Here is a 24169-nt window from a genome sequence, read left to right as displayed (position 1 = left end):
AACATCAGCACTGTGGGAGGAAGGCATTGTAACAGAAATGAAAAGTTAACCAGAGTGAGTCTATTGTCCTTTCTGTTGAAGCTGTAAAACCATTGACCTGAGTATGAAATCAATTACAGTTACACACACATTTATACACTCGCACATTTATAGTCAGCAAATCCTGACAAACCTGAACACACACAAAATGAAAACAAAAACAGTGTACACACAAATTTACTCACACAACCCTAAAGGCAGTGCATCTAAATCCATGCCAACACACACATGAATTCACAAAATAGAGGGCTTTATCCTCACAGTGATGCATGGAAGCATGTGTTTGTAGTTAAAATAATGTCTCACCAGTAAACACCAGTGTATTGGTTTGCGTGCACAAACATTGTGTGTTTCTGTGTGTGTTTGTAAGCGTGGCTTAGCTCATGTGTTCATCCATGTGTGCACTGATGTGTGCGTGCATACAGTTCTGTTTTATGTGTGTGTGTGTTGTGTGAGAGAGAGAGAGAGGGAGCCTGAATTTTTCTGTTCAGGGATTACCAGGTTGCCATGGTGATTAGTTAGAGTGAGGTAGGGCCATCTACCTCACTCTAGGGGGAGAGGGAGGAGAGAGGAGACAGGATAAGGAAGAGGGAGGAGAGACAGACTGTATTATAAAAAGAGCTATGAATAACCATGGGCATAATATCAATGTGGCTCCCCCTCCATATACCCTGCTTGGTTTGTGAATGAAGAGAAGCAACATGTAATGACAAAGCAGTGCCAGAAACACTAAAGTAATTGAGTCCCTTTCAGTTCACAAATCAGTTTTCATAGTGCTTTATTGATCATATGACACCTTCTCAAGGGGTCAGAATGCAGGGTCAACTCAAGAGACACCTCAGCAAAGCAGAAGATTACTTTTGCAAAGGATTGAACCCAGACTTTCCACTTGAGAAGCCATCTCTTATCTTGGCCATCCCACTACCCAGAGTGTCACAAATGCCAGTGTTACACAATAACAGTCACCTATCACCCCTTTGTGTAATATGTTGCAGTTCATCTTCTGTGTTCTCTTAATTAAATCACAAAGTAGGTCAAAACAGACAAGAGGCCCGGGGTGTTGGACATACGATTCTTGTAATGTTTGTCAGCTTGTTTTTGGAAATGTTGAGCTCAGCATCCATCCAGTCTACACTCCTACTCTGCTTGTTTGAGTCCTCTAGAATATTTCATATTCTAAAAAGATATGTACACATGTATGTATTAATTAAAAATAATCCACCTTCTTCAGCTGAATAAACCATTTAAAAATATATAATATCATATAATATTGTCTGACATCCTTACTGCCAAATAGCTGAAAACAGAAATGTTTTTCATACCTCATGAAAAACTGACATTTTGGAGACAAGCTGCTTTCATGATATACATATTTTTTATTATATACATTCCAGATATATGCTTACAGTGAAACATGTCAGTGGAAGTATTCAGATTGAAAATAACTGTAGGATACCAAATTAAAAAATACACAGATCAGCCACTTTATTAGGTGCACCTGTACAGTCTAATGCAATCCAATACAGCAGCTCTGCCATGAATTTTACTTTTACAAGGCTATAATTTCTCAGTTTTTTTGTTGAAACTGTTAGAAAGGTAATAGTTCTACTATGTTTTGATTATGAAGGTGGAGTGCACTGGAGTGCATTTTTCATTCTAATTTCGGACAGTTTCAAAACTGTGGAAATTATAACCTAATAAAGGCAGAAACCACAGCAGGGCTGCTTTATTGGATTGAATTAGATTGTACAGGTGTACCTAATAAAGTGGCCGATTGCTGTATTTTTAACCCAAAGTAAAATTACCAAGAAGTGACAAGAGTTAATAATATAATTAAGCCAACTGTTGTGTTGTTCTGAATAAAATGGTTTAATATAGTTGACACATTAACATGAATACATTTAAAAATATCAGACAGTAAAAGTGTGCATGTGTTAATACATTTTTAAAAATTACTATTGTTTAAACTATTATAGTAACCTTTAATATTATGTCTTGTTTCGACAATCTTAGCCTACAAGAGTATCCACACTAATAATAATACTTTACAACTGGAGTTGTAAAATAATTACCTTTTAAAGAAGAATTGAGTAACATGAAAATACCTTAAAAAAACACTTAATCAGCCTGTGATTTGTAGCTTAAATGTAAATGTTGTAATCAAAGTTTTATCCAGATGTAACAGAACCACAGGAAGTCACTGACAGAATGACACCATAAGAAGGGACAGGGGAAAGAAGAGCGAGAAGGAGGGAGAGCGTGAGGGGGTGTTAGGGGAAGACAAGCACTCGTGGGGGTCCCAGCTTTTAAATAATTCAGCGAGAGACTCACAGCACTCAGTGCAGAAGAGGAGCACTGTCAGGTCAGCTCATTCAATACAGAGGTGAGGTGGAGAGGGGGGAGAGGAGGAGTGTTTAAAGATAGCTGGAGAGAGGAAGACATGATTGTGGAAGAGAATGCCTGTGCGTGCGTGCACATGTTCATTTGTGTGTAGCGTCATGCATTGTGCGCATTTAGGCCTGCATGTATGGGTGTGTGCCAGCCGTGCATTTCAATTTTTCTTTGTGCTTGCTGGTGACGGAAACACACAAAATGAGGGAGAAACAGGTAGTTTCCTCCAAAAGCTTTCTGGTTTCTCTTTGTCACCACGGCAACCGCCTCCTCCCGGCATCCTGCGATCCTATTTACTCTGTTTATGCTTTCCTCTATCCATCCCTCCCTGCCTCCCACATTCTTTTGACTCCCATCCTCTCCCTCCCTTCTGCTTTTTGAGCCTTGTACCCCTTTTTATTTGCTGCATTCCCTCTGCCCCTCAAAAAAGTTATGCTTCTCTTACCTTCTTACCTCCCCCCTTCTACCTGTTCTTCCTTCCCCATCTTCCATCATGCATGCTTGCCTTTGCAAGTGCAGATTAGAGGTCACTTCAGTGGCCTACATAGAGGAAGAAACAATTATATTATTTAATGAAAGATAGGCTACAGGAAGGTAACATTAGAAATGAGAGAGCGCATGTAAAAGATGAAGCATGATACAGACCCTGCAGCTTTTAGTGTTCACACAACATTAGGGTCAAGCAGGAAAGGTGGTGTGAGATTATTTTAATGGGGAGAGATGTGATAAGTATACACAGAAAGTAACACCCCAAGACACTGTTATGGCATATAAGTCTTGCTTATTTGATCCTATTATAATATTAAAATTAATAAATTCATGTGGGCAAAATACTGTTATGCAGATGGTAACATGTAGGTTAAAGTTTGCTAGGCAACCATTTGCTACTTGCCAGTACTACAACTATTTGGCCAGAAGGCTGATATTAAAGACAAAACAAGAGCAGATGACAGACGTCATTAACTTTGACAAGGTCATTATGAAGTCACTATTAGGCACCACAAGCACCTACTGGCCTAAGCGTGATGAATATTATATGGTGCTGGCTGTGTAGCCTCTGAGGTATGCCACATCCTCCACTCCTGCCTCCCCACCCTGCTCTCTTGCGCGCCCCCCCGCCCCGCCCCCGCTTCTCCAGCGCGTCGCATCAGTGAGCGGTTTTCAGCTCGGAGAGCCAGCACAGCACGAGCCGGAGCAGCGCTCACCTGGGTCCGCAGAGATATTTATAATTTCTCCTTATCTGGCAAGAAGTGTGGAGAAACAGAGAGACTTGACGTCATCATGCCAGGTAGAGAGTGAAGCAAGGTTTTGGCTTGTGAGGAGGAGGGGAGGAACACTGAGGGTCTGCTAGCGGTGGCCTCTCCATCCCGGTGAACACCTTTCGGTCTCGGACGCACGTAAGATGATGGACGACAGCCCGTCACCGCCGCCGTTGCTGATGCTGGTGGTTCTTCTCGCCATTGCGGGAGGTGAGTAACTTGCCCGTTTAATGGCTCCATCGGTGCATCGTCACCTTTGTAGGGCCAAAACCGCGCGCGTTCAAGCGGGGTATATGTTTTCTTTCAACTAATAAGTGTGGAAGCAAAAAGGGGTGGTTTGATGCTGAGGAGAGGCGGAGGTGGAGAAAAGTACTCTTTCATTGCTGTGTCACCATCTTTCTCAACAGCGACGAGCACGACGGAATGATGTAGTGGAGCAATATTGTCCAGTTCATACATGCGTGCAATGTAGAAACATTAGGCTGATGAACAACATGATTTACATTTTACCTTTAAACATGCTAGAAAAGAATGTAAGTTACTGTGTCTGATAAACTTAATGAAGTGTGTTTATAAATCAATAGCGTGTGGTTTTGCATCGCAGTGGTATTATGATTTAGATTTGTTATTATTTTAGGCTTTTGCTAAAATAAATCACATTTGGGCAACAAAGCAAAACAAATAGGGCACATTTTAAACCATTTTGGAGTGTTTGCACATAGAGAAAACGTTTTTGCTGTAAGTTAACTAAACACAAGTGAAATTACACAAATTGTAAATATGCAACTCATTGCCAATGTACAACATTATAAACTCACCTCTGAAAAAAAACCCAGGGCAACTACAGGTGCATTTACCCTTCAACACTGAAAGGAGAATGAAAGAAATTGTGTTATCACCAATTTACCCCCTCCCCCCCCCTTCTCATTAACACTGAGGCCTTGCATTGAGTGGGCAGATTAATGAGAGCCACACTGAGCTACAACAAATTCTACATCCTGTCATCAAAGGACAGTGTGTCATCCAGCACTACAGGAAAATCCCTTTGTCTCTGCAAAACAGCTTAGACAGTTGAATGGTCTTTTTGTCTCTACGGTAGGACTAGGACGGATAGGATCCGTAGGACAGATTAGATCGGTACGTCAGTTTTATTTATGATGCTGTTGCTTTACTGCTGTTGGAGCAAATGAGGTATGTGTTAAGTGTAGAGCTATTATGGTGGTTGGGCTTTTTTTCACCTCCATAAGTTGGCTCTAATTTGGTGTTAATTTCTGCTCAGCAAGAGTTCGCCCTAAGCAGAATGGGAAACACACCAGCTGATTGGCTGAATTAGGAGTGCCTTAATATTTTCAGCCAATCCATAATAGTGACAGGGCAAAGGCCAGCTAGGTGCCTTCAAGCAAAAAGACTGTCACTGTAGTAGTACACATAACCTCACACTTCAATACACCTCCATCCACTGACACACTCACGCACAGGCACGCATGGCCATCTGCCTCACACTGACTAACCATTCATCATCACCCATGGCGACAACATGCTCCTGCTTTCTCACTGTGTCACACATACACACACAGCCATACACACACATACACACACAGAAAAAAAGGTTTACACCACACAATACATCCAGGAGTCGTCACAAAGACATCCAGTAAAAAGAATTCTTTAACCTGCATTAACCTGCCATTTATCATTCTAGCAACCATTTCCACACTCACACACACACAAACGCACTCACACGCAGACACACACATACAGAAAAAGAGGTTTACACCACACAATACATCCAGAAGCCATCACAAAGACATCCAGTAAAAAATGCTTTAACCTGCATTAACCTGCCATTTATCATTTTAGCCACCATGTCCATATTCATACACACACACACGCACACACAACGATAACACATAACATTTTAATAGAAGACTTTTGTTTTATTTTACTATATTTTAACTTAAAACAGTAACATTTTTACAATTTATAAGAAATTATAAGAACATACATTAATGAGGCATAACATTATGACCACCTGTGCAATTTAATGCAATCCAATAGAGTCAATTGCAATTCTGCTTTTACAAGCTTATAATTTCTTGGTTTGTTTAGTTAAAACTGTCAAAACTGTCAATAAAAATGTAGTAGAAGTTTCAACTAAAAAACTGAGACATTATAACCTTTTAAAATTAGAATTGGTGGCAGAGCCACTGTATTGGATTGCCTTAAATAGCACAGGTGGACAGAATCTTATGCCTGATTGGCGTGTTTATGCTTGAGCTCCAAATGATATTTTTTTAGAGAAAAATCACAAACATTTACACACGAAAAAAAAACCCACACAATATTTTTTGACGTTTACATGTTTAAATAATGTTTGTTATGGGCTCACTGTATTTTTATGACACTTTCTCAAAGCAGGTTAGGGTAGGTATGTGCACAGATATAATAGCCAGTTAAATATATATATATATATATATATATATATATATATATATATACACACACACACACACACACACACACACACACACATACTCACAGGGGCAAAAATACATAAAAATAGAAAATGAATAAAAATGAGTAAATGTAAAATAAAATAAAATAAAATAAAATAGGGCCAGCAGTGGGAAAACAAAGTAGTAGAAAATCCCAAGTATTTGTTAGTTGGTCATTCCTGATTTTAAACCAACATGTGTGCACTAAGTGAGAGGGACCACTAACAACATTAATTATCACTTTAAGGAATTCTGTTAAACCATGGAGTAATGAGTTATCTTCCCTGAAGGGAGAAAACTGATTAGCATAATCCTCAGAGAATATAAAATCAATCCACATTAAAACACAGGCAAGCGCATTTGAAGACAAGTTCACAACAAGCACATGTTTGCACACATATCTGGTGCACAAGCTCATGATAACAAAATTTAAAGATTTACCCACAAGGGAACGAGAAAAATACACAACAGTTAAATATGTATGACATGTGCATAGGCCCAGACTTACTACATGATCTTATGCATTCTCATTTGCCTACAGTGGCCCCCAGGCTTCGTAACATTCCTATCACATTTCCATAAATGAGAATGAGAAACAATGAGATGTGTTTTTGAGTCACAGTAATGCACACACACTCACAAAAGTATCCATTGTCAGAGCAAAAAATAGGGTGGTGATCAGATGAAAGGGGAAAAAATCAGAACTTTACACCATCAGACCCACAACAGTACTTTCTTACAAAAATAAAATTCACGGATACACAAAGAATCACAAAAGGACTCCCTCATTTGTTGGCTGTGTAAGGACGCTCAAGGACATTTCACCAGCTGTCTTAGACACTGCCGTGAGGATGTGGCCTTTCTGTGTTGAGAGTGGAGGATGTCTCTTGTCATTTCCCCAGCAGTCCATGCATAATAAACACGTCTGTGGTGCTCAGTTGACCTGATGCAGGGGTAACTGTAAATGAAGCACAGTGTGCGGCGGTCTCATCAACTGAGGATATAAAGAGTACAAGGATAAGTTTGACTGCACACTTATACTCTCCTCACCAGAAAAATATTTATCTGTATGAGTATATATGAGAGCGTACATGCATTTTAATCTTTGTCCTGTACTCTATGAATGCACTTATTAGAATCAGGGTATCATTTCCTTGGCAGTGTTACAGTCTAGAAAGTTCTGCACAGTCAGTTTGGCCTGTCATCACTTTGTGCAGCAATGTTCCAGCTCCCTGATCTCTGCAGCATCTTAACCTGCACGTTACAACAGCCGTCTCACTCTCTCCCTCCCTATTTATGTCACTTTCTGTCTTATCTTGTGCACCTATTTTGTCTGGCAACAGGATCAGATCAGAAGATACAGACTGCATCTGTATTTAGAAATGCAAGTATGTGAGAATGCGTGTCATTCCCTGTATAAAACTGCCAGATCTCATGTGCGATTTTTACTACATTGTGTGTGTATGTGTGAGTCAGTGTGTTTGTGTGAATGAATGTGCATCAGTAGTAGCAGCACACAGCAATGTGTGGCCCTGGAGATTAGATGGAAGCAGAGGGAGAGCGCAGAGGTTTAATAGAAATTTAAGCAGTGGAGAAAAAAAAAAGGCAGATAACAGATGTTTGAGGAGTTACAAGTTTTAATTTGGACTTTGTCTAAGAACATTAAAAAAACAGAAACATGCACTTGAGTTATGTAAGGCTTGCTTATGTTACTGTGGTGCAGGTGTTTTTAGTAGACGTGTGCTCGTGCTAAGCCATCAGATGAAGGTTCCTGAAGGTGTGGGGATGATTCGACATCTAAGATTATACCACCCCAGAAAAGTACACAAATACACAAATATGCCTGTCAAGCCATGCCTTTGCAGAACAATAAAAAAACATGTTTTTTCAAGATTCAAGTTGTTATCTGTAGCTGCATGCGTTGCATGTCAGACAGGTGACCTCATATCTCTTCAGTGCATTTTACAGTCAGGTAGCAGGTTTCAATACAGTGACGGCTGAGTCTTATTAATCATGAGAAGCCAATAAATAGCTCAAATAATAGCCATCATGAGAGGGACAATAGAGTCTATGTTATGAAGTTTACTGCAGTCTATAGAGATCACTGTTAGAAAAAAATATACATTTTCATTCATACCTGTGTTCCTTGTGCTGTAAATAATAAAAACCTATATGTTTGAAACAAGTGGAGTTATGGAGATTTTAAATCCAAACGCCTGATAGCAGAGCTTTTCAACTTCAGTAGCCTAAACCTGACTTTGCTTTAATAATCTAAATTTCCCCTGATGTGACGTTTATTATGCTCAGCATCATCCTGCCCACTGAGGCAGTATTACGCAGATACAATATAGAGTGTATATTAAAAATAGCTGGCACCTTTGTATTAGATTTAAAAAAATAAAAATAGGTACTTGTAATATGTACTTGTATCTGTATGGACTAGAAATCATGGCTTATTTGTATACTGAAAAATTGAAAAGACCAATAAAAATCTGCAATTTATGATTGTTTTCTGTATTGCTGACTAATAAGTTGATTAGATTCACTTAGACTCCCTGAGCAATTATAGGCTCATAAAGTGACAAAGTGAAAAAACTATAAAATTATAATTTACAAAAACACATGGTATTGAGAACAAATATTAAAATAAAATTTTGTAAAGCAAATTCTTACATTTAACAAGCTGAAACCTGGGAATGTTTGTTTAAACTTTAGTACAGAAATCATTTTATAAAAGTTTTTTAAATTGATCATCAAGTGATTGTTGATGATGATTGTTGATGTCCTCTAACATTTAAAATGATATCAAATATTTAAATTCTGGGTTGGATTGCTTCCAATAGATATTCTTTGCCGCCCCTACATATTAACAATTTAATTCTGCAAAAGCCATGCAACTTTTTCTTTTCTGAAATGTACATTATGTACATTAGTAATAATGTTTTAATTATGGAGATCTTATCAAAGAATAGAATTACATATAAAGCAGAAGGTGATGGATAAAACATGCTAATCTCATTGTTGTAAAACATATTTTCTCATCATTATTAGCTTTTACAATTTTGTAAAATTATTAGCTTTTACAAAAAAGCTGACCACGCTTTTCTTCACTTGGATGTTTCTTCAATTTGGCAACAATAAAGCTTCCGGCCTCAGTTAGTCCACGGTGGGATGGCTTTGTTTCTGGAGTGCTGTGAAATTGCAGATGGATGGAGGATCAATATTAATATCTCAGTATTATGGGCACTACAGAGCCAATTGGGTGTTGCCAGTAGATCAATGGATCTCTCCAATATTGATTTAAGAATATTTTAGCATAAAAGCTTCCAGCTGCAGCCAAAAAGCATGTTCAGCAGAGCACCGAGGCATCAGAAAGTGACCCTACTTTTCCTCCAACCATTTCCCTTTGAGCAAGCCCTACTATATAAATAGAGATCATTACTTAGATTTAGCGAGATAATTCAATTTAGCTCTGCTTCGCCCTCATTTTCTCCACATTTATCTTTACAGCTTGTGTGGACTTTGCGGCCTCTGAGTAGCATTGTAAACAACAGATACTGTAAAATGCATCCATTGATTACTCAATATGATATTTCAAGCTACGGAAAACACTGATTTATCCCAAGTAAGGAATAAGAGTTAAGCATGTTAAGACCAATGATTATTAAAAGGATAGATAGAGAAGCGATCACAGTTGTGGAACAATGAAACTCAGTGGTGATTGCTACCATCTCATCTGTTCCTGAGCAGTGTCACTGAGCTGTATGTGAATTAGTTTGTTTGCATGTGCATGGTGGTGTTTAGCTTCCCTCGCTCCAGGGTCTAATGGGGAGATCTGCTGAAATATTCATAATGTCACATTAAGTTTGCAATATTTGCACTGGAAACTACCAGAATACAACCTTCACTAACAGCAACTTTACGTCCACAGAGCTCTGCTTTTTGTATTACAGAGTTGCATGCAGAAGGAGAGAGAAATAGAGCTCAGTCTTTGTTCAACAACATTAATAAGTGCTGCAGATGAGCAGCCAAGTGATCAGAGCAGAGTGTGGGGGTATTTTTGCAGTTCTCAAGATAAGAAAAACTAGAACAGACTAAAGCTCTCTATTTGGGCCTCTAATTTGTCGCACTGCCATATGATATTAGTTTAGACTTTAATCCTGAGCCCAGGCAAATGTTTTAGTCATTTTAAAAAAAGATTAAAAAGTAAAAAGAAATGTGAAAAGAAAGCATGAATTCATGAGCCAAGACACCAGAGACTTCTACATGTTTCATTTTATTTACATTGTCATCAAAATACAAATATTGGGAACCATATGGCAGACCTACAGTATTTAAGTACAGTAAATGTTTAAGTTCAAAAGAAATATTGAAAATATTAAAATTGGTTGTTCTCTAAAATAATTATTTCCAGCTGTAGCTTGACACTGGTTCCCTGACCTGTTGAAATCTGTGATGAAATTTTAGAGCTAAAAACATAAATGCAGAAATTTTTAATTAAAAATTTGAAATAGCTGAGAAAATTTCTTTTTTATTTCAACAACTTAATTAGTTTGGCCTCCAACTTTGTTTTGGCTTCATGTAAGGATGGGTGTCATTCATCTCAAGTGAAATAACACTAAATTACTCCTCATGCTGCACCTCAAAAGACGTAATATCGACGTGCGTCAGTTCTTGTTTGTTATGAGGTTCAGATGGGGCCAGTTTGATAAGCTAAGACCCAGCATTGCAGTCATATTTATTATAGATGTATGTGCACAGACAGTTCAATATAAAATGAAGAAATGAAAAAAATAATAATTGCATAACATCTCAGAAACTGTGTATCATTAAATACTGTTTTGACAAGACTTACGTTGTCATCTACAGTCAAGGGAATTGGCATGATCCCACCATTTACATTTTGAGTGTGGCTGACAAAAGTACGAATGTTTTCTGGTTTATCATTGTTTAAGTGAGTATTAGCTTCTGTCTCATCTGACACTGTTATTGCCTTGCGCTTCTGGGAGTAATACACATTACTCATAAGCTCGAGACACAGACAGCAATGCTTATTTCCCCACTGAATGTGTGCGCACACAAAGACACACGCACAAAACCACAAGCTGGTGCTCATGCACAATAAACAACCAGAGTGCTGCACACATGTGCAGACAAGATGGGTATTGATGATGTTGGATTAGCAAGGAAAGGGACAATAAATGGACAGTGGCTGTCAGCGACCTGGTGATGGAGATAACAGCAAGGGAGATGTAGGAAGACGGTCAGGGGAGTGAGAAGAAAATATGGATCAGCTTGGATGAAAAAAGAAAATGAGATGGAGAATGGATGCAGGAAGGAGCAGATTTAAAAAAAAGGGGCGGAGTGAGGAATTACAGGTTGAGTTTATGGGACATGAATAGAGTCCTCATTGATCCTGAGACAGAGGCTATCATTCTTGTTTAGTGAACACAGCAGGGTGAGAAGGAGAGGAGGGGGATGGTATAACTCAAGGGAGGACTAGAGGACAGAGGGTCAGAGAGTCTTTCAGAGACACGCACATTCAGAGTTGCAGTTGGAGTTCATCTAGTTTGCTTCCAGAATCGTCACTTTCACTCAAACACTAAATGCCAACATTTTTGTTTCTCTCAATTGTACCTGTCTCTGTTGTGACTGTATTTCACAAGAAGTATTAACAAGAGCTACAGCTGATGGTTATCACTGCTCAATCTGACATTTATTTTCTAAATAATTGTTTTAATTTTAAAATGTCAGAAATAGAGAGAATCAATTCATTTTGTTAAATGAATACTCTGTTCAGTTCTTGCAAGTCTTTCAGTGAAAAATAAATGCCAAAGGTGTGGGAACAGTGGAATGGGGTTTGTTTGCTTTGTTATGTTCTGTAAGTATTTTAGCATTGGGTCACAAATGCATTGCCCAGTCATTGTGTGGCTTCAAAGACACCATAATTCCTGTTTTTGTAGTTTTTGTATGTGAATCTTGTTGAAATATGAAATGTTTTCATTTAAAGAAGTTTATCAAATTAGGAAAAATAAAAACAGAACTGTGTGTTGATTTAAACCCAGTCGGCTTTTCCTGCACAGCCTCTGAAATAGCAGGTTAAAAAATGACAACTCTGGTACCAAGTTTACAGTATGCAGCCTGTGTTTATCTTCAGGAGGAAAGTGTGAGGGAATTATGAGAGGGAAAAGATGCATCACAGGAGTGAACAGATGCCAGAAAGGTAGTGAGTGAATAGGAGGAGAAAGAGAGGAAGGAAGGACGATGTGCAGAACAGTTGTTTATCTCAGTGCATCCTGTCTCTCAGTGAAATGCCTCCCCTCCTATGTGTGGTGTTGTGACAGCTCTGCCCAAACTCGACCACTCACACATATTTCACTTTGGTCTGCTACAGATGGAGGGATGGCGGACAGGAGGAAGGCAGCAGTGGGGGTAAGAGGCAGGAAAAGAGAGGTGAGAAATGACGTGAAAATAACCCACAGCTACAAAAGACTGGCAGTTAGGGTGAGGAGAACAGATAGACCTTGAGCAGAGGCATGAAGAGCCCGACAGAGACAAAAAGGATGGTGATAGAGACGCTCAGGCTGGTTGACTCACTCTTGTGGTGTCAGATGTAGCAAGAAATGTGTATTGAGCTGTGCTGATGTGCTCCAGCCGACAGTGATGAGTAAAGCCATGGTTCAGAGACTTTGCATTCTCAATACACATGAATGGCCACGCAGCTCATCCTAGTGCTGGCACTGGCCAATCAGAGAAACTAAACAGCATCACTCATTTTCTGCTCCTGTGTGTTTGTACTGCAGATCCGATGCAAAAACGTTTTAAATAATGCCAAGAGAGACCCAGATGGCTGTGACATTTTTGTCTCCTGATAGAGGCAGATGATGATGATGACAATGTGTTCTCATTACAGGCGGCCTCGGGGCAGACACTGAGGAGCGGTTGGTGGAGCATCTCCTAAACCCTGCCCACTACAACAAACTAATCCGTCCCGCGACTAATGGGTCCGAGCTGGTTACTGTGCAGCTGATGGTGTCACTGGCCCAACTCATCAGTGTGGTGTGTATATGCACATCTGGACTTGTGTGTTTGTATCTGTGGATGATTCTAAGGATGATTCAATATGATATTCAGCTTTAAGTTTTGTTTATAAATCCAGTGGATGATGTTAATTACATATTACTGACTTGCTATTCTAGCTTGAAAATTATCACTCTGCAAAATTACTGGTTTGAAGTTGTTCAGTGATGAAAATCTCAGGAAATCTCAAATCCGTCCGACCATCAGTCTATTCTCAGTCTAAGGCCTGATGTGAAGTTTTATTTTTAGCCATTGTGAGCAGTTTGAAAATTCTACAAGCTGACATGTTAATATCTTATAGGTAAGTAGAAAATAATCAAATAAATTAAGAGAAAAAACGTTTTCTTCTAAAATATATTGGAATAAACGTAGAGGACGTAAAGTAACCTAAAATACCAAAGTACAAGAGAGTTCAAGTACAGTAATAGCTGTACTTAAGTAGACTATTTAATTAAATATACTTAGTTTTTTTTACATCACTAAAAACAACCTTATGCATAGTGGTTAAATCACTACCATGTTAAAGTAAAATGCTCTATGTAAGGATATTCATTTTGAAGTTAAATAGGACTGCAATATTTTGAAATATGTCACTTGCAAAGCCTACAACTTGTCAAAGTACTAAAGTGATTTACAGAGGCAGCCCTTTACTCATTGTTTGTAATGTATTTGTGTTCTTTCTCTGCAGCATGAACGAGAGCAGGTGATGACCACTAACGTCTGGCTAACGCAGGTGAGACCACCCACTCTTTCCCTCATTTAGCTGTTCATATACATATGTTCATATATACATAACATGTAGACATTTTACACTTTTTCCTAGGTTTCATAGTGTGACATCCAGTTAAAAATGTTAGGGAGTTGAATGTTAGTGAAAAAAAGATCAAAAGACTTAACTGTATGTGTTGATTTATATACATAATCAATGGGAACAGTGTTTTCATACCAGTAGACAATATCAAATCAAGGGGAATGGGAGACATCAAACAATGCTCACCTGTGAAAACCTAAAATTTGTAATTTAGTAGGAAAACTATGAGAAATTAAGTGGCATTTATGAATCAGAAGTACAGCTTGTATATTTTTTACATTTTAAATGTGGATTACTGACGATAACAAAACCCCCTGTTTCTTACTTATTTTGGTGGGTTTTCTGAGGCCTTTAACATGGTGGCTTATGACTGCAGGTCTTAGAACGAATTACTGTTTGTATTTTGGATGTGTAGCTAAACATATAACAGTTATTAACAGTTGTTAACAGTTATTTTCTGTGTCATGTTCTCACTCACTTGAGCATGTAAGGATTCATGTCATGTAAGTGAGTATAGTAATTCCTGCTATCACTAAGCAGGGGAGCAAAGGACAACTGTCCTGAGGCTAGACAAACTGTAAAGACCATAATGCATCACAGCAGACACATCTGGTTATACCAAAAACAGACCAGACAGTGATGGTGTTACAGGTCACAGAGGTGTGGCAGTGACAGTTTCTGAGATGATGTTGGTCTTTTGATCAGGGTTACACAGAGGACATACAGGTGCACATACATATGTGCAGATGGCAACAGCCTGACTGTCTTTTAGATGCCAGTTGTGGCTGCTTGCGTTTATATGACCGTTCAGCACACAGACAGACAGACAGACAGACAAGACAGACAGATAGACAGGGAGCAGCGGGAGACTGGACAGACAGATGAAAAGAAAAACAGACAGTCTTTATTCTGTCTGCTCCTCTCAACATGTCTCCATAAAGCTGTGATTGGCAGATAAGTGACTAAACATTGTGTTTTTATTGGCCCTCAGGAGTGGCAGGATTATCGTCTGACTTGGGTCCCAGAGGAGTTTGATGGAATGATGAAGGTCAGGCTGCCCTCAAAACACATCTGGTTGCCTGACGTAGTGCTCTACAACAAGTGAGTCACTTACTCACCCTCCTGTCTTCACTTCAGAAGACTCGTAGAAGACACGCACAAGCTCATCGATGCATTTATATCGAAAGCATGCACAACATGAACACATGCAGACCTCACATTGAACAGATACTATTTTAAAGCTAACTCCATGTCTCATAAGACACTTCAAAGATGGGAGTCAGCTGCTCCACACACTGAGACATACAGACCAGTATTTGTGTAGTGAAGTGTTGATGGCGATTTGCACATAAATATCCCTTGCAATTAGACTTATCTAGACTTATCTACAACATCTCCTGTAATTTACACGCTTTACACCGTCAGCTGTATGTTTTGATTCTGCTATACCATGCTTTTAGTGTTGGTATTGATCTATAAGGAGACCCCAGGGACACAAATTAGATGTTTGTCTCAGATTGATTCCCATCCACACCTCTATCTTTAGTACATTTTGTACGCACATATTCACATTCAAGTTCCAGTAACTCAGAAACCAACTAGTACTTTGATAATTTTCTAATTTAATTAAACACCAATTTACTTGAAAATGTGCACAGTGGGAGCAAAGTATCAACTATAAATCTAGTTTTAATTAAGGCTTAAAATTATATTTTGACAAAGGAACCACTCTCTACGAAACAGGACATAAAGATGAGCTCATAGCTTAACTTGCACTGCTGTTTTTGCTCTGTTGTTAATAAAGATTTAAGTTAAAATCAACCACTGTATATTTGCTACAAATTGTGTTTTAGGGATACATTTTACAGCATCAAATTTATCATGTGTAAAACAGAAACACTTTTAGTTTTGTTTATTATTTTGATTTTGCTTATATGTCTGATGGAGGTAAGGATGTTGTACACCGGCTTAATGTAATGTAAACTGAGAGTCAGTCTGCAGCATGTAAATCAGCTCATCACAGCACAGTGATCTGTCTGGCCTTCTCCTCTTCCCCTGCCTCAGTCCAGGCTTTACTAAAGATTAAAAGATCCCTGACCCACCCCACTCTGATTAAAGTGATCCCGTTAATCCCACATACCCGGGTCAACATGCTATCCTCCAGTCTTCTTCACTGCTTCGAAATTCTGTCAGTCACTTAAACTGGAAGATTAGCTCTGCACACCCCCTAGATACTAATTTAATAACCTCTGTTTCCAAGTGTCTTAAGAGTGAGTGTTAATTGTGTACAGTGAGAAATGATGAATGATCCTCCATATGTTACAGTATACTTTTACCCACAATGAATTATTTGTCCCGCTAAAATCTTAAGTGAAATTCAATCTACAGCTTTAATGTTGTCAAGTGACTTCTGACTGCAATGTCTAATGAGTCTGACCTGTGAGCCGTGTTCCCTGTCTAGACTTTGTGTTCATTTAATCCAACTTCCTTCATGCCTCTGTTTTGTATAAGCACGTATGTGACCTTGCTGCCCTGTGACACCTCAGTGTCTCTCGGTTGTCACCTCTGAATCTGTATTTGTGTGTGAGCATGCTTTACACTTACAAAATTGTTAAAAAATTGTATCATCTGTTTACGTCTGAAAGTCATTTTCCTTTCTCCTTTCTGTCATTGTCTTTTAGTGCTGATGGGGTTTATGAGGTGTCGTTCTACTCTAACGCGGTGGTCTCCTATGATGGAAGTATCTTCTGGTTGCCACCGGCCATCTATAAGTCAGCTTGTAAGATTGAGGTCAAGCACTTCCCCTTCGACCAGCAGAACTGCACTCTACGCTTCCGCTCCTGGACCTATGACCGCACAGAGATAGATCTGGTGCTCCGCGCTGATGTGGCCAGCATGGATGACTTCACACCTAGTGGAGAGTGGGATATTATCGCTCTGCCAGGCAGACGAAACGAGAACCCAGCTGACCCCACCTATGTGGACATAACGTATGACTTCATTATCCGTAGGAAGCCTCTTTTTTACACCATCAACCTCATCATCCCGTGTGTGCTCATCACTTCTCTGGCCATCCTGGTGTTCTACCTCCCCTCAGACTGCGGAGAGAAGATGACGCTCTGCATCTCAGTGCTGCTGGCTCTTACTGTGTTCCTCTTGCTCATCTCCAAGATTGTTCCACCCACTTCACTAGATGTCCCTCTGGTGGGGAAGTACCTGATGTTTACCATGGTCCTGGTCACCTTCTCTATCGTCACCAGCGTTTGTGTGCTCAACGTCCATCACCGCTCGCCCACCACACACACGATGCCCCCCTGGGTTAAACTGGTCTTCCTCAACAAGCTTCCTGCCCTGCTCTTCATGCGCCAGCCCCGGAACAGCTGTGAGCGCCAGAGACTGCGCCAAAGAAGACGGGCGCATGAGCAGAAGGAAGGTGGGCGCAGTGGGGAGGCAGGGGCCTTGATGGTGGGCCTCGGGCTGGGCAGTTCTGGTGGGAATGGTGCCGGAACATCCACAGGGCTGTTTGGCAAGAATGACAGTGAACCTTGTACCTGCTATGTAAACCGGGCATCAGTGAAACAGTTTGGAGGAGATCTGGGAACATCCGGAGCAGGATCCATGGACGGTCTGAACAGGGTCAGGGAGGGCCGGGAGGGGGGGTCTGGGAACCTGGGAAGAGGAAAGCAAGCAGCAGGAGGTCCTGCTCTGACTCAGGCCCTGCTGGCTCAAGCTTGTCCAGGCTTTGAGGAGGCTGTGGAAGGAGTACGCTTCATTGCCAACCACATGAAGAGTGAGGATGACGACCAAAGTGTGAGTATTGCATAATTTGTGTAATACCATTAACAGCATTACAGAATCATTATCTGTTGATTCCTTTCACAGCTCAGTCAATACTATGGTTTTTGGGACAGTATTTATTGATACTTGGAATATAAAACAACATTTTATTTTTTCCCCTAAATAAACAAATAACATAAAAACACTTCCTGGTAAGGAGTCTTAGTAAATTAATTTTATATTTGAATACTAAACTATTCTCAGAGATAACAGTAATAGCTTTTTACCTACATTCTTAAAAGTTGCTATTATCTTTCTTTTTTAAACAGTTGATCTTATGATTACCACTAAAAATGATAAACCCACAGAGAATGGTCACATGACTCTGCAGTCCCCCTCACTTACTTTATAGCAATAAAATATGTATGATGTTGATATGTGTATAACATTATACCATTGTCTTTTATGTGAATCTGTTACCAAGTCTAAAAAGTATCCTTAGCACCACACACCCTCTCAGTGTCATATTAAGTTATAGTGACGATACAGCTGTACAGCTGTGGCATTTATCTCTGCAATTTGAAACTCATTGGGGGAATACACCAGAACATTAGCAGAGGAGACAGATCTGGTGACGCAATCATAGCCCCCTAAATATTCAACACAGACATGTAATTATAGCAGCAGCATGACGTGTGCATAGAGAAGGAGCGCAAGTGGAAAAGCACTGTAATAGAGGAGCCAAGACAGCACAGGGAGGGTGGTATTTCCTTTGTCGCTTTTTCTTGCGGCACCTTAAGAGACCAAGCTTCTCTCCTGGAATGAAAGAAACTATCACAGTCATCTATAATTCTGTCCATCATCGCCATATCTAGCCTACCATGCTGTCACCATGCCAACTACTTTACAATCCCCCCTCTCCTGCCCCTCCCCCCAATTCCCATCCTCCCTAAGTCCTTTTTACTGGTGTTACAGTGTCAGCACCCCCCCCCCCCTCCATTTCCCTGCCCTCCATCATTCTCTCTCGTTTCTCATGTCCTTCTCCTCCACCTTGACTCATGTCAGACCTCATCAGAGCATTGTGGCTGAATGAGTCTCTGCTCACATTAACCCTTCACCCCCATTAACCCAGTTAAAGTCAGAGAGATAAACAAAGTAAGAAACAGAGGACAGAGTGTGATTCTGCTCACCTTAATCTTTTTCCTCACCCCATCCTGTACCCCTTGTATTTCCCCCCATCCACAGGTGAGCGAGGACTGGAAGTACGTTGCCATGGTGATAGACCGCCTCTTCCTTTGGATCTTTGTGTTTGTGTGCGTGTTTGGCACAGTTGGCATGTTTCTTCAGCCTCTCTTCCAGAATTACACAGCCAAGACCATTACCAACACACCAGGCTGACCATCCCCTGGTGAAAAACACACTGACAGACAGCTTCCCCAACCAATCAGCACAGCAGGACAAGGGGTGAAAATGGGGAGGGGAGCAGGTCTGGCTTTTATTGTGTCTGTAAACTGGAACCAGAACTGGAACTCAACAGCAATCACGCCCATATCCTTATAGCAACGTTTTTGAAACGAACAACAGTTTTTCTTGTATGAAGAAAAAAGGACAACTCAATCATTCTCTTTCCTGCAGTTTTTTTGTCCAGATGTTCAATTGATGGACCTCCCCTTTCTGGTGGAAATGCCCCTCCCTGCTCTCCTCTTCAGCCAGTCAGGGAGTGAGAAAGCATTGATTACTTTTTGTTGAACCACCCAATGAATACACTTCTGCCTAATGCTGACTGATTAGTTGACACATGGCATGCCAGCCTTCAACTTGTTCATATTATTGACTGATGTCAGTAGGAGCCAATCAGAAAGGGGTTCATATCAAGACTCCTAAACATTTGATTTATTTTTTCAGAACTCTGCTGTCAGTGAACTGATTCAGTATATTTCATCATAGTTATGTGGCTTAGCACATTTTAGCATTAGGTATATATTAAGATTTCTCTCCATTAGCTCATGCAAGGGTCTGTTGTCAGTAGAGAGGCTAAGGTGTGTTGTATGATTGTATAGATATAACATATCATAAGAATGTTAGTTCAAATCATATTACACAGCCTGTGATGCACACACAAAACACAGTATGTGTACATGCAACAGATTGTGTAGGAAAATAAATACAGGGTACTTGTCTTAATGAGAAGTCAGGAATATTACATGAAAATCAAAGGCAGAAAGTAATAGATTATGCATGGACAGTTATTGCTTAGAGAGTTCTGCACAGTAAGTAGAGTATGACAGCAGCCTGCTGTGCCAGAGTGCACAGCTGCAGTGAGATGAGTCTAGCGCCAGATAAATTGAGGAACCTGAGCCAAGATGGTGGAGGGCTCATTTATGATAAACATTGAAACATAGTTTAACAAAAATGGAGAATTTCAAAATACATTGGTGGAAGGATGGGGATGTTATCGTGGCAGTTAGGCTACTATGTGTATTAACATGTAATTTCACAACATGTAATTTATTTTTTGTTGTTGCTGTGATGATCAGATCAGAGTAAGACAGTATCTCACCTGATCTCCTCTCCTCCCCTCTCATCTCCTGCATACCTTTTTTCTGCAGTGGAATATGTTCATGTATATAACATAAATAGCATATGTAGACATGTATGTGTGTATATGCGTGCCCCATAACTAAATGCATCATCACATCAGATAAAATGTTCAGGCGAGCATACTGTAAGTGTGTCTCCCCCGCCCGTCTTTAATAATCCCTGGCAAGCTCTCTCCAGTCTTCTCCCCTTATCTGGTCCATGGGCAAACACATTTCTGACATTTAATCCAGTTACAATAATGATAACATACATTCTCTAAACACTCATTAAGGCGCCTTTCTTTCTAACAAAATGGCTGATTAATGGGATGAAGGAATTTTAAAATAGACAAGAGAAAAGCCACCACAAGAGCAAGCACAATCCAGATAGTGAGGTGGACTAAAGCAGGATAGGCAGATACAAAGGACTCTTGGTGTTGTCACTGCAAAGGAAAGCAACTACAAATCTCTTGAAACAATGCTGTCTAATCCTTGATCACTGTCACTTGCTGTGACACTTGTGTGAGTTTCTCTCGGTTCTTTTTTTTTTTTAACAATTGTGTGGCTAAGTCTGCAACTCAGCTCAGTTTTTAACTGGGAACTATTTATCTCTCTTTTGGGATGGGACAAAGTATCCCCATAAATTTCAAAGCGTGAAAAACCAGCCAGAGACCTATGGAAACTGTAAGCTACACAGCTCCACATGGACAAAATGCTCCTGTCCGCTCTCTTTGGCCACTCCAGTCTCCTTCCTTTCTTCTCATTTCCTCTCTCATTATAATACCCCATTTTTCACCGTATCCTTTCTGACTCTCAAATCTGCTCCTGTGCACACCTTAACCAGACCAATAAAGGTTGTAGGTTCAGATTAATGAAAGAATGTGTCTGTGTTTCATGCTTACGTCTCTCTCTCTCTCTCTCTCTCACACACACACACGACACACACACACATACACACACACACACACACACACATATACACAGACACACATGCAACTCATGTTTAAATTACTGTATTACAAATGCTTCCCATTAATCTTACAGCACAGGATAGAAGGAAAAAAAGAAACATTTCCTGGCTTTCTAACATTGAGGCTGGTAACATCCTTTTTGTATAGTCACAAACACACACGCATACCTACACACTCACACTGTTTTTTGGTTTTTTTTAGGAAGCACGGTTTTGAAACAATCATGGGTGTAGGGCCCAGGCAGGGTCACTTCAAGTTCTCATTATTCTGCAGTGTGGGTATAGACTGAATATGTTTATATGCATCTAAACCTTTGTTGTTGTTTTTTTGGTGCAAAGTGACAGAATGTTTTATAATTAACTATATCACTTCATAAAAGTTATTAGGTTTATATATTAACCAGTAATCAGAAATCAGTTTTAAATCCACTTTGATCCCACTATATATATTTAAGAAAACAGTCCTGTCACAAAATTATTGGGATCAGTTGAGGTCCATTTGCTGCCACCTGGTGCCCATCAGGCATCATTGCTCATCTTTACTTTTCTAAAAGAGTACGACCAACATTGCATTATTTGAATAAAGGTCACATTTATTCTTTCCAGGGGGAAATTCCTTTGCTTGACTGTGTTATAAAATACACTCAAAGATAAAGGCATGGATCTATATTCAAATCTTCAAACATAAAAATCACTTAAACCCTTCAGATTTTCACATTGAAATAAATGCAGTTTGTAATCAGTTGATGGAACAATTGCAGACTAATACACAAACACCCTTTTAATGCTGGTGTGACTATGATATACGTGTGTGTGTGTGTGACTGTGTGTGTGCGTGTGTGTGTGTGTCTGTTTGTCAGGGCACATGAAGTCCATGCCAGGATGTCCCTGTCCTCTGTCAAAACGATTTCCTCCCTGGACCCTTGCAGAGTGGCCATCTTTGTACTGTAGGTGTGTTCACTTCTTCTTCTCTTGCTTGTCGTTGTACTCCAAGAAGAAGTCATTACAAGCAACAGTAAGAGCCCCAACCAGTATGATGAACTCAGTAAAATCTACCTCTCCATCATTGTTGGAATCCAGGTCGCCCATAACCTTATCCGCTGCTTCCTTATCCTGAGCATTCTGTATGTGTGAAGATTTAAAAGAGAAATGCAGGATTGAAGTGTTTTATACACACGAAACCATCTTGAACCCTTGTTCAAGATGTGTACATGTGCCATGTGCCATCTTACCCCGAGGTAGTTGCCGAGCTCTGTGATAAGCATTTCTTTGAGTTCAGCCCTGCTCAGTGTGTATTTGTCTCCTTCTTTTCCAGAGTACTTATGGAAGGTCTGGATTAGGAGCTGCATGGCATTCTCCAGGGTGGAAGCGTTCTCCGGGTTGGGCAAAGACATTCTAGAGCAGGATAGAATTAAAAAAAAACGGAAGGCGGAAGGAGACAATAGGAGCAGGCAATGTCGTTACTCCCGTCTGAAAATTCTCATGGAGAAGCATGGAGGACCAGTCTGCCATAAGTCATAGACTCACCCTAGCACACATAGTCTATAACACATAACTACAAGCCGATGGTGTGTCAGCCTATCCTTTTAGTGATTGAAGAGTTATTTGGCAGTCGGAAAAACCCTACATAGCCCCTAGTTTCCTCACATGGAGTGTTTCCTCTCCGACAGTGGTGCTGATAAGATTTTTGCTGCAGATAAACTAATCCTAAACTGTTTGTGTGTTTGCTCCACTGAGAGGACATTTGGAAGTCAGGACTGTGAGCGGACGGACATGTGAGCCATCTGATAAGAGTGAAACTCTAGGTAGGTAAAACAGCCATGCCAGTGAAAGAGATGTAACCAGGACACACAAAGGCAATTTGATACGGCTCTTCCTTTAGTTGCACCAGATAGCATAAAACATGGTAGACATGTGTAAGTGCTTGCCTTTCCTGAACCTACATCACCTCTGAACTGTGAGGACATTTCTTCAGTGTCAGTCACTTCTCACACAGTCCAACCTCACAGACACTATTTAAAAACTATCAGAAGGACATTTTGTCATGCTCTTACTGCTGTCCACACAAGATAAATGACATTTCCATATAACATCATTACAAGTGTTTCCTGTCTTTGTTGTTGATTTGAAGAAGCATTATGAAGAGCCAGTCCTTCTACAAACAACGTTATGCATTATGCATCCTTACAAATTTTCAAAAGCAAAAATAGTCAGAAACAGCACCTCAGAGTGGTACAAACTCAATTTGTCAGTACAGAGGATTAAATCTGTTCCCAGCTTCTGTCCTCATCTTCCTATCCCTGTTTCTTACCTGAGCAGAGGACGAGTTCTGGCCTGCTGGTCAGGTGAAGAGAGAAAAGGCAATAATAACTGAAGGGAAAGATGAGGAGGACATCGTCTTAAATACATCCTTCACCCCACCCATCTCTCTTCTCCCTTCCTCATGTCCCTCCTTCCACCTGTTGCAGCTCTATTCTTTTCCACCCTGCCACCCCGCCACCCCGCCACCCCGCCCCCAAACCTCCCCGCCCCCAAACCTCCCCGCCCCCCAACCACCCATCTCCTCTCCTTCCTTTGTTTTTACGCATCAGACACCTGCTTTCCACTGAATGGACACAGGTAAGACCTACCTGCCCTTGATTGCAGTCTGTCAGATATGACATATTAACAGAAAACACTAGAGGTACTGTAGCTACAGCAAGACAAGTAAATTGACTCACTCTTAATATGACAAAGAGATACTCCACAAGTTCTCTTGTAAACATAAG

General features: G+C 40.2%; 2 protein-coding genes across 2 annotated transcripts; one reads left to right on the top strand and one right to left on the bottom strand.

Annotated features, from left to right (window-relative positions):
* The first annotated feature begins 3550 nt into the window (after nucleotides 1–3550).
* Nucleotides 3551–21281, top strand: chrnb2 (cholinergic receptor, nicotinic, beta 2). Its single transcript, XM_067511428.1, has 6 exons — nucleotides 3551–3899; nucleotides 13098–13243; nucleotides 13953–13997; nucleotides 15067–15176; nucleotides 16757–17885; nucleotides 19098–21281. The coding sequence occupies exons 1-6, from the start codon at nucleotides 3833–3835 to the stop codon at nucleotides 19248–19250; spliced, it is 1650 nt and encodes a 549-aa protein (XP_067367529.1). The 5' UTR covers nucleotides 3551–3832; the 3' UTR covers nucleotides 19251–21281.
* A 182-nt stretch (nucleotides 21282–21463) lies between these two features.
* On the bottom strand, nucleotides 21464–23876 carry s100t (S100 calcium binding protein T). Its single transcript, XM_067511429.1, has 3 exons — nucleotides 23713–23876; nucleotides 22634–22796; nucleotides 21464–22523 (listed from the first exon to the last, which is right to left on the bottom strand). The coding sequence occupies exons 1-3, from the start codon at nucleotides 23808–23810 to the stop codon at nucleotides 22359–22361; spliced, it is 426 nt and encodes a 141-aa protein (XP_067367530.1). The 5' UTR covers nucleotides 23811–23876; the 3' UTR covers nucleotides 21464–22358.
* Nucleotides 23877–24169: the final 293 nt, after the last annotated feature.

This window comes from Channa argus, chromosome 7 (genome assembly GCF_033026475.1).
Source record: "Channa argus isolate prfri chromosome 7, Channa argus male v1.0, whole genome shotgun sequence".
Lineage (NCBI taxonomy): Eukaryota > Metazoa > Chordata > Actinopteri > Anabantiformes > Channidae > Channa > Channa argus.
The sequence above is the reverse complement of the archived record's forward strand: the minus strand, read 5'-3'. Positions and strand labels throughout refer to the sequence as shown.